The following is a 20,111-nucleotide window of genomic DNA, read 5'->3' as shown; positions in this document are numbered from 1 at the left end:
TCACTAGTTGAAATAATCATCACTAGTAGATGACTTGAAGCAAAGAAAGCTACCAAAGACATTTTGAAGGTGAGAATCTTGCTACAAATCCATAAAAGTGAAAATATTCCATTGAAATAGAGTCCTTTTTATTAGTTTACATGGATTATGTATCTGGTGTTAATGCTGTAAACTGAGACTTGTTTATCTCTGTAGCATCTGATGATCACTGCCCGAAAATTCACAGTTCAAATTGAGGAGAAGCTGCTTCTGAAGCTGTTGAGTTTCTTTGGCTACGGCCAGTCGGAATCAGGTGTGGTATAACATTGCACAGCCCAGATTTACAATGTACAATACACGATCTTTGTGTATAAAGTAGAAAACAGCAGCACAGTCTTGGCTGTGAGGAACCTCCCACTCTTGAGCAGAGCTGGAAATGCCTCAGTGGCCCCTGTGAAGCTGCTCATGGTGTTGTGCCTGTGGCAGAGCTCAGGTGATGGCCCAAGCCCAGCCTGTCTCTGTGTCTGCATTCATCTGAACTGGGATAAAAGAAATTGTGTTGTTAATTTAGCAAGCCACTTTGTTTAGTGACTTGTTTAGTTTGTTTGTTTAACCCAGGGCTGGAAGATCTGTGTTAATTTGTTCCTTGGGCAGTTCCTCTTGCTTCACTGCAAGAAAATTTTGTCTGACCTTTGTTGTGGCATCCATACCCCTGGTTTTAATTGTAATGTAAGTTTTCTTTCATTCACTGAGGCAAGACAGACCTTTTCAATCTTCTGATCTCATAGGTGCTACTCTAATCCTCCTATTTTAGTGTTTATCTGTGCTTTGGAAACTTTCTGAAATGTTTGTTTTGGAGTGGCAATTGAAAAAGTCGCTTCTATTATGCAGTAGCCTGTGTACTGTTACATAATCACTGTCACAGGAAAAGAACTATTTTTGGCATGATTCCAAATGGGGCCAAGCCTACAAATGATGCTCCAGAGTTCTGTCTTGCTAATCCACAGCATCCTCTGGATTGTCTCAGGAAAAATAACAGTGTTGCATTTCACAGAGGACTTTCAGACTTAACTCAAAATCCGTACTTCTTCCTCATCTGGAGAGATTTTTGCTCTTAGCCTTTTAACTAATCTCCCCTTTGTTCTGATTTACCCTGTTCTTTTGCTCTTTTTTCCTTACTTTACATTATTTGTAGTTTGTCTGCTGATGTTATCCTAGATTCAAACAAAAATAAATTTCTTATTTTCAGTTAGCATGTTTTATTGTCCATAAGTCAGAGTTCATAAGGCTTGGTCATCTTTCATCTTTGCCCTGCTTCCTCACACCACCCAGGTGCTCTTACAAATAACATGAACCTATTAATGTCAACCAAATTTGAGGCACTCTCCCTGTAAATTGATTTATTGGATGTCTTCCACGTAGGCATGTTGGATATTTTGTAGTGAATATTTGAAAGCTTGCTTTGTACATTATATTCCTGGTTAACTGTGGAAGGAATTACAGAGAGGGGAAAACAGATTGTAAGAGCACAACTGCACAGTAGGAACATTGCATAATCATGTGTTATCTCCTTGTTTCTCTGTGCTGATAAAGAGAAATTAGAAGTGAGATTAAAAGCTCAAATAACAGGTTTTAGAGATGCAGAGAGATCTGACAAAAATTCTTGAGCCTCAGAGGTCAACTTGGTGTCACAAGGCATGAGTAATTTTGCTGGCTTCACCAGCAGTCACACATACTTTTTATTTGTGCAGAGGATTGTTAACTCTTACCACAGTGTGCATTCCTAACCCCATATTTATTTATCTTTAACTGGTTCTGATTCCTGTGTTTTGTCTGGATGCAGAGGTTGAAAATTACGATGAAAACCTCCATGAGAAGGTTGTTGAACAAGGAGGAGCACAAAAACGATACTACTTTGAAAATCTGAAAATCAGTGTGCCTCAAATCAAGTTGAGTGTCTTCACTTCCAACAAGCTCCCTTTGGACCTCAAGGTACACCAGTGCATTCCCAGTGTGGATTCCAAGGGGAACAGATGCTTTAACTTAACACTCTCAGTTTCCATTTACTCTTGCATTATCCAAGTTAAAAATAATAAAAGTTCCAGCAACTTCTGACATTGAATTTGCATAATTTCCAGTCTCTTCTGTAATAGTCCTTCATTTTTGTAATTTCAGTTGAAGCACAGCCACAGACCTAATGACTCACTGCTTTACAAATTATCTTAGTTACAATGATGGAAATGTGAAGAGCTTAAAGGGAATTTACTGTATTAAAAGAGTTATTCAACTTCTTATACAAATACAGGACAACTCCTGAGTGTTTTCATCCAAAAAATGTTGTTTCATTGGAATTGAAGAATTTGCATGAGGACTGTGCAATATAGCTGAAAATTCAAGTGAACTGAGATTGAGTATGAACTTAAAATCAGTGGGAAGTCTGGTCTTTTTCATGTGGTCATAAATCTGGCTGGGGAGTGAACCAGGGATTCCAGATTATGGCCAGAACATAATCTCACCCAGTGTTCCCAAATTTTGTGTTAGGACCTTCCTGGACACAATCAAGTGGCAGCAGTCATTTGTCATTTCAAAAATGATTAATTTAACATTCAGTTCTCTCTGAGCTAATAAACTACTTCCCTCCAAGGTGGAAGAGTTAAAACCAACCACCCAAACCATAAAAAACCCTCCTGATTGTGGAGGAACTGAGCTGCTGCCTTTAAAAAAACGAAAACTGAGACACCAACTGGGCTTTTCTGTCCTTGATGTTAAGGACATCATGATGAGTAAACTTCTAAAGAAATTTAGTGTTGTGTAATGAATGTCTGTCATGGAGTCTTACCCAGATGATCCAGAAAATCATCAGTCCTACATTCTTGTATTCTTTTTACTGAATCCTTGTGCCAAGGACAATTCAACAGCTAGTTGGGGTATTCCTTGGCTGAGATATTCCTAGCTAGAATATTCCTTGGCTGTGATATTCCTAGCTAGAATATTCCTTGGCTGTGATGTTCCTAGCTAGAATATTCCTTGGCTGTGATGTTCCTAGCTAGAATATTCCTTGCCTGTGATGTTCCTAGCTAGAATATTCCTTGGCTGTGATGTTCCTAGCTAGAATATTCCTTGGCTGTGATGTTCCTAGCTAGAATATTCCTTGCCTGTGATGTTCCTAGCTAGAATATTCCTTGCCTATGATGTTCCTAGCTAGAATATTCCTTGGCTGTGATGTTCCTAGCTAGAATATTCCTTGGCTGAGATGTTCCTAGCTAGAATATTCCTTGGCTGAGATGTTCCTAGCTAGAATATTCCTTGGCTGTGATGTTCCTAGCTAGAATATTCCTTGGCTGTGATGTTCCTTACTGCTCAGTAACAGCAGCCCTGTAGTGAATATGTAGTTGCACTTCAGCTTCAACATGAATACCCTTGTAATTGCATTAGTTGAAATGCAGGCTGAGGAAGCAGAACTGGTGGTGAGTGCCTTTAAGAACCCAGCACTGTGCACTGTTCTGTTTGGATTTCTACCACCCTTGGTATAGGATTGCACATGGATCCATCTTGGCAGCTTTCCCAAGAAAAAACTTGGCATATACATTTTTCTCCATAATGCTAACAGTCCCTGCATATTCTGTATATTGACTTTCACAGAAAGAGTTCAATTCAGTTCTGTAGCCCAGGAGAGTTCAGGGTGGGAGGGAGAGAATAATCACAGTAGAGCCTTTGTGGAAGTTTTTCTAACTACCTCTAATGTTTCTGGCTTGGACATGGCTGTCTGGTAATTTGGTGTAGACAGATTATTTTTATTAGGTACCAGTATTAACAAAGTTGTCTTATATAATATCTGATAGTTAAACAGGAAATTACTTCCTACCCAAGTGAATAATGAGGACTATTCTGGTTGGCCATCCATTTACTGAAAAAATAAATAGCTCTTTTCTTACACACAAACTTAACTCAGACCTGTAACTTGCCTTAATTGCCTGCAGATGGCACAAAAACTCGTGTTCCTTAGAGCAGGCAGCTTTGGTGGTTAATGTGTAAGGATAAAACATCAGCCTGAAGCTTCTTGCCTTCTTCAGTGTCTGATGCTGGTGAGTGTGCAGATGCCATTATCAAGACCTGAAGAAGAAGGGTCCTCTTTCAGTCTTGAAAAATTAGTTTTCTTACATTTTTTTCCAAATTATTTTATTTATGTGTGTCTCTATTTGGATGTATAGCCTGTCCACCTTAACTGTGTTTTTTATGTATAAATTGTACAAAGTACAGATGGCCTATGAACTAATTACAATCTTAGTTTTCTTCCTTGAAAAATAATGGGAAATGCTAGTTTAAAGAATTTCTTTAGACCACATAATGTTAAGAAATGAGCCTCAGGCTTACAGGAAATTATGTATGTTATTCCAGCTCATCCTGACACTTAATCCCTTCACAGAAGTTCAGCAGGGTGGAAAATAGCCAGTTTTGTCAAGAAAATTCATTTAGGGTTGGAGTTTAATTGAACATTAGAACAATATAGCCAAGGTGTATATAGAATTTTAGACCTACTTTGGTTTGAAATATTCCTATCAAGTGTGGGAAGCAGATTGCATTGAGAAGTTAGTGACTCTTGAGTTATTGAAGAAATGCAGTGCTCAGAAGCTTGGAATTGAAAGGTTTGTGGGTGACTGCTCTCTATATCAGTGTCCACACTGCAGTGCTGAGAACTCCAGCAGCTTCACAGAATTTTGGTTTGTTACCCATTGAAAGGATGCTGTGAATGAGAAGCAGAGAGAAGAATTACAGTGACAATATCTTTTATTTCCTCAGGCATTGAAAAGCACCCTGGGCTTCCCTCTGATCCGATTTGAAGATGCTGTGATTAATCTGGATCCTTTCACTCGGGTCCATCCCTATGAAACCCAGGAGTTCATCATTAATGACATCCTGAAGCACTTCCAGGAGGTCAGTGTGGCTGAGATGATGTTGTGGCAAAGGCTGAGCTTCTCTTGGTTGAGGAGTTCTCACTGGGGATGTGGGAACTCTTTCCTGACTATCAGGTGTTAGTGCTGTGTGGCTTCTTTGGAATATGGAAAAGTAGTATCCCAGAAGAAATCTAAGAATACACTGCATTTTAAGATTAAATTGTTGTTAATTTTACTGGTATTTGTGTATTGATTTCTCTCATAAACCTACCTGGGGATGTGGGAACTCTTTCCTGACTATCAAGTGTTCATGCTGTGTGGCTTCTTTGTCTATGGAGAGGTAGTATCCCAGAAGAAATCTAAGAATACACTGCATTTTAAGATTAAATTGTTAATTTGACTGGTATGTGTGTGTTGATTTCTCTCATAAACCCACCTGGGTTGGCATAAGCTTCTGTTGTGGGTGGGAATTTTTTTTTCCTCTCAACTTTGCTGGTGTAAATGTGATCCATAAGAAATATTTCATTCTTCCTCTCGATTTTCCAGGAGCTTCTGAGTCAGGCAGCAAGCATTCTGGGGTCTGTGGATTTCCTTGGCAACCCTATGGGCCTGCTGAATGATGTTTCAGAAGGTGTCACCGGACTTATAAAGTATGGCAATGTGGGTGGCCTCATCAGAAATGTCACTCATGGAGTATCAAACTCTGCTGCAAAGGTAAAAATTGTGATACTAAAGTTTGCTATAAAAATAGGCAAAAAGTCAAATAGAACTATTGACCGTGCTTGAATTGCTTGATCTTTGTTTTGTAAAAATGGCATTTGAAGTGTAGATTTTGTTTTTCTTAAATGCTTTCTATGCATCCCAGGGATAACAGGAGTGAGGAAGCACTCAAAGCCCTATTACTGCTGTACAGATACCTGCAAGTTAAATCAACAGCTACCCACAGGGAGAAATAATTTGCTCCTACATGCAAATTTACAAAGCTGTGTTAATAATGTATATAATCTATATATAGAGAGAGCACTAGAGAAAGATGGGGTATTTAAGGGGTTATTTAGTATAACAGGAGTTGTTAGCTGTTATTTTTAAGAAATGATTAAGCTGATGTGAGCAGCAATTATTATGCTGACACTTGAGCTTTGGGGGTTTTGTGCCACATAGCAACAAACTAAAGAATTTCCAGATTGCTCTGTATTTATCTGTAATTGATTTCCAAAGTCTCTGCATGGTGAACATTCTTTTGTCCTTCCTGATAACAGCTGAAGGAATTCAATTATATCAGGGAAAATAACTGCATTTAGTGCCCAAGAGAGGGATGATCTGAGGCAGGAGTGAGAAACACAAAGTAGTTTGGATCATGGTTGGTGCTGTACTTGGTAGTTAGCAAACATGTTCTTGAAATGTTTTGTTACATACATGGTGTGTCAGCATGAGTCCTTTCATGGATACAACTAAAATAATATGTTTTTGACACAAGGACATGTTGGTAAGTTTGGTTTTGTAAAAATTCTTTACTTTCTGTTTTTCTCATTTTCCTAACAGGTAATTTTATGTGTATTGTCATGCTTCATCTTTTAATAACTTTTCCCACTTATTTGTATACAAGGCAATCTGATTTTTCCCTTCCTTAGTGAAAAAAGGTAATTGAGAAGATGTGAAATGCAGAGCCTGGATAATTACAGAGAGGTCAAGACTATCATTATCAAACCTAGTCCATCCCCAAGTGCAGAGCTGGATCTGACCCAGAGAGCTGAGCCATGAGCAAAGATGTCATGCACATTCTCTGTCATAATTACCTTGATTGCAGCATTAGCTTATTTTGCACAATTTCAAGAAACTCAAAGAAAATTCTAGGTTGATATTCCTGCCTTGATCTCCTGGTGGGTGCTGCTGTGAATCTCAGCACTGCAAATCCAAGCAGTCTGGTAGAAGACTTGCTGAGCTCCTGCAAGGCAGCTGGGTCTGTGTGCAGATGAGTCCTCCTGTCCATGCTGTGTCCTCGTGGCTGTGCTCTCTGCTGACCCATCCCCTCCACCCAATGGAGTGTGTTTCTTTAGAGTTTCCTTTCCACAAAGTGGTGTTTCCTCATTGCAGTCACATCTGCAGCCACAGTCTCATAAATCTTCCTTTAAAAGGCACGAGCCTTCCTCTGTTTCCCACAAGGGCAAGGTCATTCTTTGAACTTTGCAGTCATTTGTAACCAAGGGCTTTGTGAAGGAAGATTTTCAAAGGCTGAAGGGCAGTTGGATGCTGAACTCCTTTCAAAATTCAACAGGAGCTGAGTGCCTGCTTCCCATTTATACCTTTGAAAATCACCCCATGTACTATTTATTTGTCTTCCCAGGTATTTTTTCTTTCTCCTTGATATATCAGAAATGGCTCTGTGATGCAAGTCTCACACAGTTCCCTTTTCCAAGATTTCTACATGGTTTATGTATTTGTCCTTTTGGAACAAGGAGAGAAATCCATAACTTAAAAAGGTTTAGTAGTACATTGTGGAGCTCCTTGATTAATCCTCTTTCCAAAGGTTGAATCTTAATTCTGCTGCATAGAAGACAATGGTACAAAAGGCTCAAATAGTCAGGTTGAATTCTTCCTTGTGTGTTGCACTGCTTTCAGGCATTTAAATCTGCTTGAAAACTAAGCCAGGAATGTCCACAGGATAAAAAAATTGGCATTTCAAGTTCAGTTTGGGATATGTTATGTTCATGGTACAACACAGAAATTTGTCTTTTATTTTCTGTTCTACCTTCTTTGTACCTTATGAGTGTGTCTAGTATATGTAAAGCATTGGTAAAGAAAATTATGTGGAGAGAAAAAACAATTTGAGTTAGTCAAGAGAAACAAAACTGAAACAATAGGTCGTTTTCATCTTGCTGTTGGTGCTCCAGGAAGGTATTTTAAAGTATATTTTCACTGCATAAATTTTCACCTGGTTCAGCTGGTCCACAGAGGCCTCTTGTCTTTGCAGCTAATCCTGTGGATCTGGTAACTAAAGCAGCCAAAACTTAGAGAAACCTGTGTCCTGCACAGGCACTGAGGGCTGGAAAAAATCTCCATTTTGATTGTCTGACTACCTGACTGATGAAGTGTCTAAAATAAAAATCTATCCTAGATTTTAAGATGAGTTAGCTATTGAGGTGTGAGTAGATAGATAAACAAAGAGTAATACTGTAATCATGGCTTTTAAAGTACCACTGCTCAAGTGAATCGAGAAGTAAGCTATAGGAGTTGTATCTGGTTTTGTCATTTTATTGCTTTTCTATTTTATAGTTGTGCTGATTATCCCTGTAATGGCTTTTCCATGCATTTCAGAGCATGCAGTGGGTAATGCCTTCTTTCAAGTGGAGAGCTGCAGTGTATTTAAATTGGCACAAAACCTTAGGTTAAATAAAGTTCACTCCAGACAGTTTTGTAGTTTTTATCCCTTGGAGATTCCAAGTTCTGTATTTTAAAAAGTTCTTTGATCCTAAATATAGACACCAGAGGGAATTACATTCCCTCTGAATGGAGCCTTCTATAGTTGCCATATGCGTGGAAATGTCTCACATTCTTGGCATCCACACTTTTTTTATTTCCCCCGTTAGGCATGATAGAACTAAATCCTAAATTTCCCCTGTTTCAGAGGTGTTTCAATTAGAAATGAATATTGAACACTGAATTAGCAGCTGAACAAAACTGTTCTGTAGCTTGTGTTCTCCAAATGGAAAATAAGTGTGGTTGTATCTGTTACTGGCAAATAGGTGTTATGCTGACACAGTGGGGGTAAAGGATTGAAAAGATTCACAGCTTGTCAATACTGTATTTAATGTCTCTGATTTCTCTCTACCATAAATTCTCTTATCTTAGGAATTATGAGCAGATAATAGTGTAGCTGTTAAGACTCTGTTAGGTCATGGGATATAGGATGGAAATAATTGGTGTGTACCTCCCTTCCTCTTGAGAAAAAGAATGTCATGGACTTCATGAAAGAGCTTAATTTTCATCTTGAACTTTGAAGTTTCTATATTAATTAGGCTTCCTAAGGAAAGGTAAAGCCATCAGTCAGAGCTGCATTGCCCTGTTGGTTTTTGGGGAGCATGCAGGGTTCTGGGAGCCAGAAGGAGGCACCTGAGATGCCAAAACTTCCCTAGAGCAGAGTTGCAGCAAATTGCATTTGAGTGTCTGTTTTCTTTTATGGCTGATGAACCTTTCTGCCCTGGATTTTCATTCCATCTGTTTATTTCAGGTGAGTTCAGACTGATGGCAGAGATAGGAAAAGAGGTGAGGTGTTAGAACCAGATAAGAAAGCTTTAAGAGCAGTAAGGATGCTCCAGGTGAGTGTTTGGCCTGGAGGTGTTTGTAGAACTGGAGCATGAAAGCAACACAAAGGGAAGTGGAAGTTTTAAAACCCTCCTTGTAAGATAAATCAAAGGAGAATCTCAAGTGGTTGGCAGTGACAGGAAGATAAAGATAACTGAATGGAAAATAAAGAGGAAGTAATAAAGGGATTATTTAAAAACAAATCTTGAATATGTGTTTGACTTGCATGAATGTTAAGTTTAACAAAGTTGGCAGCAAATACAATGAGAAGTGGCCGTACCAGAGCACAGAAGGAAGGTCCAGTTTGAGCAGGCTCTACCCAAAACCAGACAGAAAGGTTTCTAAAACAATCAAAGCTGATGATTCCCTTTTGTTTAAAGTGGTTTTTTGTTCACTTAATTAATCACTGCTCTTTCATTCAAAAGCAAGAACAACTACCATTCTCCCATCTTGGGACTAACTGCAGCTGGGCTCTGGCAACATCAAAATGCCAAGGAAGTAGCTGAAAATAAAATCATAGCTTTGTGTCAGGGAACTTCTAACAAAAGCCTTTGTATCTGAAGCCTGAGAAAGAAATAGAAATACATGGTGGTGTTTTCCTCAGTAGAGTCTTAAACAAAATCATCAAATTATGTTGTAGAAAGGTCATGGTGGTTTTTGGGTTCTGAGTTTGCTGAGTGTCCTACCACTCTATATTTCCATGGTGTTTGTTTGATTCCTTGCTCTTTTCCTTAACTCCTGAGAGCAGAATGTGTGTGGTTAGTGTCAGCCTCACTGGATAAAGGTGAGCAAGGCCAGAATACATTTCATCTTCCTGGGCAACCTTACAGATTAGAATTTGTGTTTTCCTTCAGGAAAGCTGGCAGTCATCCCTTACAAAGGGCAGTTGAGGCATTGAAATAGTGGGATTTCCTGTAATTTTTTGTATTCCAGCTGTGATTTATACAGTTTGGGTCAAATGTAGCTTTTTTTTGTGTTTTCTTCCATGTAATCTTTATCTTTCCCAGTGTAGCATAGAGGCTGCTGCAGCCTGTGCAGGTGGCACTGCAGATCATCTTCAGTTTAACTTGCATTTCATCCACAGATTTGCAGCTTCACATTAGCAGTGAGAATCTCTATCAAAATGTGTCAATTATGAGGTGGAAAGCAATTGAAATTCCCAGGCAAAAATGCTGAGTACATGAGGGATATTTCAAATGAGGCCATTTCCCCATTTCCTGCCAGTTTGAAAAGGCAACAAGTTTTATGACCAATTAGTGGCAATCAAAAGCCATGGAAAGTGTCAGTTTTAATGTGCACAACATCTGGTATCTGTAACTAGTATCTCTGAAAGAGGTTTTGGGATAAAGGATCATCTTTGAGAAGTTTGAAGCATTTCTTCCTGGTTTTCATTTGTACCATGGGATGAAACGTGTGTGGCCAGCATCTAGGTTAAAAGTTTTCTTCTCAATTTGGTTTAAATTCAGCCTTTCTTGCACAAAGTGAACACTTTACTCCAGTGTATTTTTATGTGGAGAAATGGGTATAAGTAGATTGAACACATATATTCTGTGGGAAGAACTGGTTTAATGTGGACTTAATATCCTAAATGTACCCCATTGCAAAGCAAACTCCACATTGGATGAGCCTTACCCAGGAGAAATTGCTCAATTGACCATGAGAGTCCTGTAACAATGCAGCAACTGCACACATGGAGATGCACAGCTGGATAGAGGAATGTACAGGTGACCACTGACAACTGAAAAAAAAGAGATTAAAGAGAGTTTCAGGTTTTACACCAGCTCTAGAGCTTCATTTCAAAGAGGTTTATCAGCTGATTTTCCTGTAAAATAAAATGTACTGTTCCTGTTTTGCTGACTCATTGGAGAATTCAGTGAGCAAAGGAGAATTTAAAATGAGGTATGCAAAGAGTTGCCAAGTCATAAACTGTGACACTGGAAATATGCATTTATCAGAAATGAAATGAAATTTAGTTTTAACCTGCAGTTTTTGAGGGGTTACATGTCAGGCGGACAGGCACATCTATCCCATATATCACCATTAGCATCTGAAGGAGAAAAAATGAGGTGTGGGTTTGAAATTCATCATTTCAGTCTTGATTAATGGCTGACTGCACCTCCCTACTGTGTATTTAAAGTTGTGGGGTTGAGTAGAATATTAAATAGTACAGACTTAAACTTGAAGCTCCTTAGCTGTGTATCCATGAGGAGTGAAAATTGTGTTTCTGTGTGCAGGGGAGAAGGGCAAGCTGTACACAGCTCAGAGATGTTCACTGTTTGCACACACACAGGATGGCAGGTCCAATTAATGTGCTTGCATGGCCTTTCCTTCAAAATATCTAGAAACATGGAAAGCCTGTTCGTTTTTAAACAGGAGGTTCTGTCAGATCCCAAGTGTGGTCACAGGTGGTCATGGCAGAAAAAGAAATTGTCTGGAAAGAGCCGAAGTGCTGCAGTTAGTGCAGATGGAAACGCTTTTGGAAATCAAAATCAAGAGAGCTGGTAAAGATGATGTTAAAACCAAACCTAACGTGCTCTCTCTTTGTTGTTACCTGTTAACTCAAGGTACTGGATCTTGAGGCTTTTTCTCTGATTTTCAGTGTATTGAGGGGTTTAAGGAAGGGGGGGAAAGGAGGACAAATAATTCCATTCCCAAAAAATAAACAAACATGAAGAGCTTCAGGTTTGCTAAGAGTTAAGGCCGGGGGGAGGGGAATTATCTGTTAAGAGTATTAGTTGTTTAATAAAGCACAGTTGTCCTCCAGATGAACCCGCCAGTGACTCCGCAATTGGGGTCATTCCAAGTTCACGCTGTGGACTTTTGACTGCCTTTGTGTGTCTGTGAAAACAGCCGGCGGTTCCTGCAGGGATCACTCATTCAAGCCCTTGTAACACAAAACTATTGCCAGCGGGCACCTGCTGCTGCTGCTGCTGCTGCGCTCCCCGGGGACCCCCGGCCCATCGCGCTCCTCCCGCCGGCCCATCGGGGGTCCCCGGGCCGCCGGCAGCCCCTGTCAGCATGCATTAGGAAGCTGGGTTAACGATGGGATGTGAGCTAATTAAAGCTGCTTTACTTTGGCCGGTGTGACATTAAATAGGGGTGGGGAATCTCAAGGAATGGTGTTTGTTCAGTAGGAAAAGCCGGCGGCTCCTCGTGGTTGTCGGTAATTTGGAGAGGGTCAAAGTTTATGTTGCTCTGAAAATGAGAAGCTGATTATGGCTTTTTGCTGATTTGGTGTTTTCTAAATTAAGAGTGTGTTGGTGCTGTTCAGAGTGCCAGGACTCGTTTCTGTCTGCACGGCTTGGCTGGGTTGTAAAAGCCTTGGAGGCTCAGCCTGAACTGTCCTTTCTGGTTAGGACTGGATTGAAAGAGTTGGCTTGGTCTGTCTTGATGTGTCAAGGAAAGTGCAAAAGTCTAGAGTAAATAAATATAACTAAATTCACAATCATCTTCCCTGCTGAAATAGTAATTCTTGGAGACTACCCTGCCCCAAGTAATTCTTAAGAGACTGACCAAAGACATTGCAAAAGTACTTTGGGGAACAGCTTCATTTGAAACCTGACAAACACACACCTGTTATGTTTTCAAATAAAGGCATTTTACTTTTTAGTCCCAGTATAACACACCATTGACCACAGTGATAGAAAGCGAGGAACCTTTGTTGTCTGTGCCTACTGATGGCAAATTTGTAAAATTGAATATATACTGCTTCCACTCTATAACAGTGTGTGTACTGATGAGCCAAGAAGCTGCTCTAAAAGTTATTTTTACGGTAAGTCACAGAACTATATTACATATCAATCCTGAGACATTGCAGTAAAAGCAGGGGAATTTAGGCTGCAGAATTTACTGGACAGCTTTATCTGTCCCACTGCACCCAGTGCTTGTGTATATCCAAGAATCTGGCAGGGCTTTTTGGTTTTTGCACTTTGCAAAGAATAGCAGCAAGATTTGAGGATGACCTTTTTTAACCACAAATCCTAACAGCATATACATTTGTCTCCTTAGCCTGGAACATGTACATTGTGAGGATTTTTTGCCTCCATAGGCAAATGCTTGATTTGTAACTGTTATAATTTATCAGATATCAGCATAAAACCAGACATCAGCATAAAAATTGGCTTCCTCTAAAATACCTTTAACAGGTTACAGAGTTGTAGGAATAAAAGTGATTTTTAATGATGTTGCTACAACACAAATGACCATGAAGGATTGAACTCCTTCCTAAATGAGTTCTGCAAAGCAAAGATAAGAACCAAATAAACCCTTTGGTTTCTTTTTTAAACACAGTTCATTGTGAGGTTTGCACAGAAATTTTAAGTGATCTACATTTAATTTCATCACTTTCTCCCTTAACATTCCATCTTGGAATGTTCTGCTTTGCTCAGTCAATAATATTTGTAGATGTACCGTTCTCTGATGCTAGAATTACAATGGAATGTTTGGACTCAGGTCATAATTGTGTATTTATCCTTTTGGGATGTCCTTAGAGAACCAGGCACTGCCAAGAGCTTAAAAAGACTTTAAAAGATTACTTAAAACTTATTTCCATGCTGTGTGCTTCATGCATCTGGCTTAGAGGGAACATGCAGTCCAAAGTCGAGTTTTCATTTGCTTTGAATTCTTTTTGTGCCCCATAAGCCTTAATTGTTTGGCACCAGCTTTGGTTCACAAACACTGTATATGGGTGGTTTTGTTTTTCTTCTATTGCTTGAAACAGCAAGGGATATGTAGTCAGTGGTAAAAGGTTTTTGTGGTAAAACTTCCTTAATTTTTGTGCCTTTAAAAAGAAAAACAAAAGACCAAGTAACCCCAAAGACGAATAAATCAGTTTCTTGTACAGATAGTATTTCATCTGCTTTTGCAGATCTTGGTGAATGGTTGGTATTGATTGTTGACACTGTGTAAATGTAAAACAAGAAATGATGAATCATTGATTTACTGAGCCTGCAGAGGAGGAGGCTGAGCCCAGCATGGCCCAGGCTTGCAGAAATGCAGAAACATCTTCAATGGTTGTGGAGGGCTGGGAGTGGTTTAGCTTGCTCATCCAAACATAGTGTGCACAGTAGCACAATGTCCTGGGATTTGGGGAAAATGTCAGATTTCACCTTCCTCAGGAGGATGAGTTTGTGTTCCAGCAGCTAGGCTGAAGTGCAGTGGGGGTTATTCTCTGTATGTCAGTCAGTAGCTCCATATCATACATGGACTGGTGTGGGATGGAAACCAGGGATCCAAGGGTCTTTAGAGTGTAGATCTGGAAGAAAAGATCAGTGTGCAGGAAGAACCATGTGCTCTGGGGACAGGCAGGGTGAGAGGAGGCAGGGGGTGTCTGTCAGTGGAGGTGCACAAATGCTCAGCTGTCTGGGGCTTTTAGGAGAGGTTCTCCTTCTGGCAAAGCACTAAACAATACATCCTGATGATAAGTTGAAATATTTTGAGTACATGAAATGACACAGCTTTTAGTGAGTAGTCTGGAAGGCTCCTATTCCCCTCTGTTTGGAGAGGCCAAGTTGCCAAGTAAAATACCCATTTCTGCATGTGCCTTGTGCAGATTGGCTTCATCCAGAAACATCAGGAGCATTTTGCCCTGGAAGCAGGTAACTTCCATTAGCTGACACTAATGTATTATGTTGCAGTTCTGTTTCAAGGCAAAGGGTATCTGAAATGAGAAGAATGCAGAGATAAATCACCAAGTGACTAATTTTTATTTTTCTTTTTCATCAGCAAGTAGACAAAGAAATCATGAAAATGAGGGTAGAGAAGAGGGAGCTGATATTTACAAGTCTCTTGATTAGTTTCATGTTTGTTCACAGACTGTTGTGTTTGGTTATGTTGGCATTTACATGGTCCTGAGTAAGCTTTGAAGTTCCCAGGTCACACCTTATTAACAAAAGCTGAGGAAGACAAGGGTGGGTCACACTTTTGGTGTCACCTTCATTTATCTGGAGCCTGTTTGCCGTGTGATTGGGTTAACAGCTCAATGAGGCACCATCTCTGCTCTTTCACAAGTTTTAAACCCTCAGCCTCAGCAGCTGATATTGCACTCCCCAAAAGAGGCATCTAAAAGCAAAACTCATAGGGGGCAAAGGTAAGTCTGCCTTTGTGCTTCAGCTTGTTTAAATCTCCCTTCAGAGCTTAAGCTGGACTTAAACTCCTTAAATTCCATTTCTTATGCTCCATTTCTAATGCTTGCTTAGGTTTCTGATAATGAGGTAACAGCTGAGGAACTTGTTCTCTATACAGTGATTATATAACCCAGATAGACTGAGCTGGAGGTGTTGTGCAGGTGTTTTGTTAGTTGTGGGGTTTTAATGTTAGAAATCTTTAATTTCCATATTGTATAGGTAGATACAATCCTATTAACTGCAACAGACTTCAAAAACCATTTCAGGGTAGTCTTTCTGATAAAAAGCAGTGTCAGATTGTGATCCCCAGCAGGTATTTGTTTCACTCAGGTGGTGTCACCTGTAGTGGGTGATGAGGATGGATGTAGGGGTGATTCAGATCAGGAGTCAGGGTAACTCTGACCCCACAGTCTGACCCTTTATTCAAATACCAGTCTAAACCTCACACAGCTGCCCCATTTCCTAGCAGCCCTTCCTGATACCTGTGGAACATCCCCTTTTTTTTATCTTTTCTGGCATTTCACCTCTAACTGGCAAACTCTGCACTGGAGAGCAAGAAATGGCTGAGGAGGGACCCACTCACTGCTCACTGAGGATCCCCTTGGTTTGCTCATGGAGCAGAATCTGACAAAGGTCTGGCTGCAGGCTGTGTTAGATGAGGCCAGGAAACAAACAGTCCCAGGGCAGGGGGAGAAGGAACTGCTTCAAAATGTAATTCAACAATTCACCATGAAGTTTACATTTTGTAACTAACGTGTGCTGAGTTCGGATTTTGTCACCTGAGTCAGGGCAGAATGGAAACACTTCATGGTACGTTTGGTACGTTAAAATCCTTAAATTGTTTTGCTTACATCTATAATTTAGTGCTATTTTCTAAATAACACAAACAAAAATGTCCCTGTTTAGCTTTGGGTTTACAGCTAATGGAGTTTGACTTTTAAACTATGTGCGTGGGATTTTTTTTCTTTTTCCTCCTTACTAAGAAAAATACACAATTACATTAAAATTCTGTCTACATATAAACAGGATTACTAATGACAATGAGGTGTCAGATTCTGTGTAATGGAGGAAGGAATATTTGAGGAAAGACTGGATTGTATTCACAGGAAGAGCTGGGGTATTGGAGCTGGAAAGTGTGGGTGCAGGTGGGGGGAAAGCTGTAAAGAGAGATTACCAGTTCTCATCAATAAGTTGGTTTATTCCTTCAGGCTGATTGCCCAGTCATGCACTACTGTAACTTCTAAAACATGTTCTTGAAAAAGCATTTTCAGGTCTTGAGATTCTGTAATGAAGTTTGAATTTTGAAGACCTGTTGAGCCTTTCAGTCTTTATAGCAACTACTCTAATCCACAAAAGCAAAGTATTTTTCTAGGAAAAAGCCCTAACCTTAAGCATAGTTCATAGATAGCTTCAGGTCAGTTTGTATTTCTGGGCTATTTTTTTTTTTTAAATAACATCTGCATTAAGTTCATACCAAGGTCAGAAGTATCTCAGTCCATGATCACTGTTTAGTCTCCATATGATGAAGTCACAAGAAAGGTCATGGGATTTCATTTTCATCCCTGTTGTTAAAATCTGTTTGTTTAGATAATTGGAGCCACTGGACTGGTTTGTCTTTAAGCTGAAAATGAGTGTTTCAAACCAGGACATTGTGTCATTAGTGAAAAAGAAACACAGCCTTAGAAGAAATAGCAGAGAAAGGAGGGGAACTTCATTGTGGCACTGGGCCCATAAATGAACTGTTTGTCTGGTTCTTTTTTAATATTCAGTGTATCAGGGTTTCCCAGCAGGTCTCAGTTGTCCTGTGGGGTGCACCTGAGCCATGCAGGGGTTTTGCTGTGGGTGCAGAGGGATGGTCCATGAGACACAGGCTGGTCCTTTGCAGTCCTGTTGCCATGCAGGACAGGGGACATCAGCACCTGAGTGCCTCTGACATTCCTGGGGCACCTGCTCCATTCCCCAGCCCCTGTCAAACACACAGCAAAGCTTTAAATGATCTTCACAGGGGTGGAGAGGATGAAGGCTGTTCATTTCTTGAAAGGAAATACAAGTGCTGGTAGTTGATAGTGGTACAAGAAGTGTCCAATTACACATAATCAAAAACCAGATCGTTTTTGGAGAGTATTCCAGGAAAATTCCTCCTAGGAGCCCTTTTCTCTAATAATATCCTGAATACAAGGCAAGGTTTCAGGTTTTTTTGTCTCCTTTTCTTCCTTCCCTACATCCACCAAGCTTCTGGTTTCTATCTGATTACATGAGACTAAAGGTCAGCAGATCACAACAGATCATTTTTATTTGGTGCTTTCTCATTGACTTGCTCACAGCAATGATCAGAGTTCTCAGAACAAATCCTGTTTGGACATAATGTTCCCTTTAATCCATGAGCATGTCTCCTGTCCTCCCCCACACTTTTCAAGGTAAGTGTAAGGACTCAAAATGCTCCACACACACTCAGGGTTCCCCTGAGCTTTTGGTTTGGTACCTGTGGACACTTGCTGGAGGTTAGGATTTATTTTTTTTTTTCCCTCAGGGAATTTTCTCCCATTTGTTGCCTAAGAAATGATAATGAAAGGCAAAAGATATGCTAGTATACTATATCTTTTCCTGAAAGTCCAGTCATTTCAAAGTTATAATAATTTGGAGGGAAAGAGGTGTTGCATTCTCCAATTCCTGCCTTCCTTGGTAGATATCTGTCCTTTAAACCAGGACAACACTTCAGCACAGCTGGGAATCCTGTCAGGGATCTCCCCACATTGTGCATGAGTGTGGCCTGGCTCCCACTCCTACAACACAGCCACTTCTACCCTGAGTTACTGAAAAGAATTTAATTAGCTCTGAGAAATCTTAGAAATAGTTTCATGACAGGCATATTTACCTTGAAGCTTTGCACATATCTTTGCAGAGGAAAAGCTTTATATCTAAATAACATTTATTTTTAGGTTTTGAGGGGTTGCAGTTGGGTCATGGGCACCGCTTTTGGTACAACTTGCTCTTTCTTGCTCTCAGATTTGCTCTTTCACAGATTTGATTTGGTTTGGATTGGCCACAGTAGCTGGGCTACCTCTTTGTCACCTCAGCATTCCAGTTGCACCTGCTGATACAATTCTGAGCTTTCTCCATGGCAGAAGGATTGGATGGATTTTGTTATGTATCAAAATGAGTTGTATAATTGTGCATTTCTCAAGCAGGATCCAGGAATTTTCTGCAATGAATTTACTGAGGAGAAACCGCTTCTGTTCTTCCAGTAACAGAAATGATCTTCTCTTGCAGTTTGCTGGGACTCTGTCAGATGGTTTGGGGAAGATGATGGATAACAGGCACCAGACAGAGCGGGAATACATCCGGTACCACGCTGCAACCAGTGGAGAGCACCTGGTAGCTGGAATCCATGGACTTGCACATGGTAACCCTTAGCTGTAATTTTAACTCATTTCTCTCCTAAATGGCATGATCAGATTGCAGAGAGCAGTGGGTGTTACTGCTGGGAGCCTGGGCAGTGGAGCTGTCAGGGGCTTTATGCTTGAATTTCTGCTTTTCAGCTTTATGCTGGCAGGTCAGGGTGGGGGCATTCTTTGGTCTTCAGGTCAGAACCTACAGAAACTACATTTAATACTCTAAAATGTAGTATTAAATTAAAGTATACTATTAAATGTATACAGAAAATACATTTAATACTACTAACAGAAAATATATTTAATAATCAGAGTTTTCCACATGTAAGTAAAAGCTTCTTTTGCAAATTAAAATGAGAATTACAAAGAAAGTTCATCCAAAGTATCCATTTCTTTGTAGAGACATGAAATACCCACAGAAACTTTTTTTTTTGAGGGTCAGACATTAAAAAAAAAGTTAGTATGGCTGGGTTATAGCTTTCTTATATTTGCTTTTAGTTCCAGGAACCTGAGTTTCCTTGGAATCAGTACATCAGTTTAAAGTTACATTTCACCAGTTGGGTTATTTTGTGGGTTTTTTCAGAGTACTAGGAACTGGAGACATTTATTTGTGTAAAGGGTAGTGAACTAGTTTTAATTTGGCCAGAACTTCACATCGATTTAGTTCATGATTTATCTCTTGAAGAAGGTTAAATCAATACAAGCCAAGTTTAAATCAAATATTTATATTTTGCATCATCTTGGCTCAGTTATTTAAATGTTAAATGTAACTGTTGCAGCCTGTGCAAAGCTGATTTGGCTTTGACTAAAAGAGGATCTTTTCTGTGCTGAGAAAAGTCCTTTTGCTTTGGTCACACAGAGACACTGTGTAGGTGTGAAATGAATCATGAAAGGTTCCTCTCACACTCATGTGCTGAACAGTCTGCCATAAATTGGGGGAAACACAGGAAATCCAAATTATCTGAATCTCTGCTGAAAAGTCCATTATAAAAGCACTTCACTGTGTTGTATTATCCAGTAATTACTGTGACTCTTCTAGTCCTAAGTCTGTGGCATTTTTAAATGCTTCCCATTCTGTTTTCTTAAAAAATAAAGAAACTGCTAATTACTACATTTCAACAGACAGGATTTAATCATAAACTATAGTTACTCAAGAGGAGAGATTTAAATACTTTGTGCTTCCTGAGTTTGGCAGTTCAGATCTGCCTGGTCTGTCCTTGCAGACCTCAGAGGAGCCCTGGGCTGCTGGAAGCTGGGCAGGTGAGTGCTTCAGCCAGGGCACTAGAAATTGATATTTTAGTCATGGAGATGTGAAATCTCCAAAGTGTGTTCTCACATAATGTGAACTGTTCCAAGTCTTTTGAAACTTCAGGAGGTGCTTGATTTCTCAGAGCATTGAAGTTCTCTGGAAGGGAAAT

The 20,111-nt window shown here is 39.9% G+C and overlaps 1 protein-coding gene across 7 annotated transcripts in view; it reads left to right on the top strand.

Moving 5' to 3' along the window:
- The window catches only part of VPS13D (vacuolar protein sorting 13 homolog D), a 106,308-nt gene that overhangs the window by 64,186 nt on the left and 22,011 nt on the right, over positions 1-20,111 (top strand). For all 7 annotated transcript variants that reach the window (XM_074558821.1, XM_074558820.1, XM_074558815.1 and 4 more), the window contains 5 exons: positions 196-292; positions 1,823-1,971; positions 4,780-4,914; positions 5,421-5,588; positions 18,572-18,704. In XM_074558821.1, coding sequence (XP_074414922.1) covers positions 196-292; positions 1,823-1,971; positions 4,780-4,914; positions 5,421-5,588; positions 18,572-18,704 — 682 coding nt within the window. The remainder of the gene's footprint in view (positions 1-195; positions 293-1,822; positions 1,972-4,779; positions 4,915-5,420; positions 5,589-18,571; positions 18,705-20,111) is intronic.

This window comes from Zonotrichia albicollis, chromosome 25, assembly GCF_047830755.1.
Source record: "Zonotrichia albicollis isolate bZonAlb1 chromosome 25, bZonAlb1.hap1, whole genome shotgun sequence".
In the NCBI taxonomy this organism is placed as follows: Eukaryota; Metazoa; Chordata; class Aves; order Passeriformes; family Passerellidae; genus Zonotrichia; species Zonotrichia albicollis.
The sequence above is the reverse complement of the archived record's forward strand: the minus strand, read 5'-3'. Positions and strand labels throughout refer to the sequence as shown.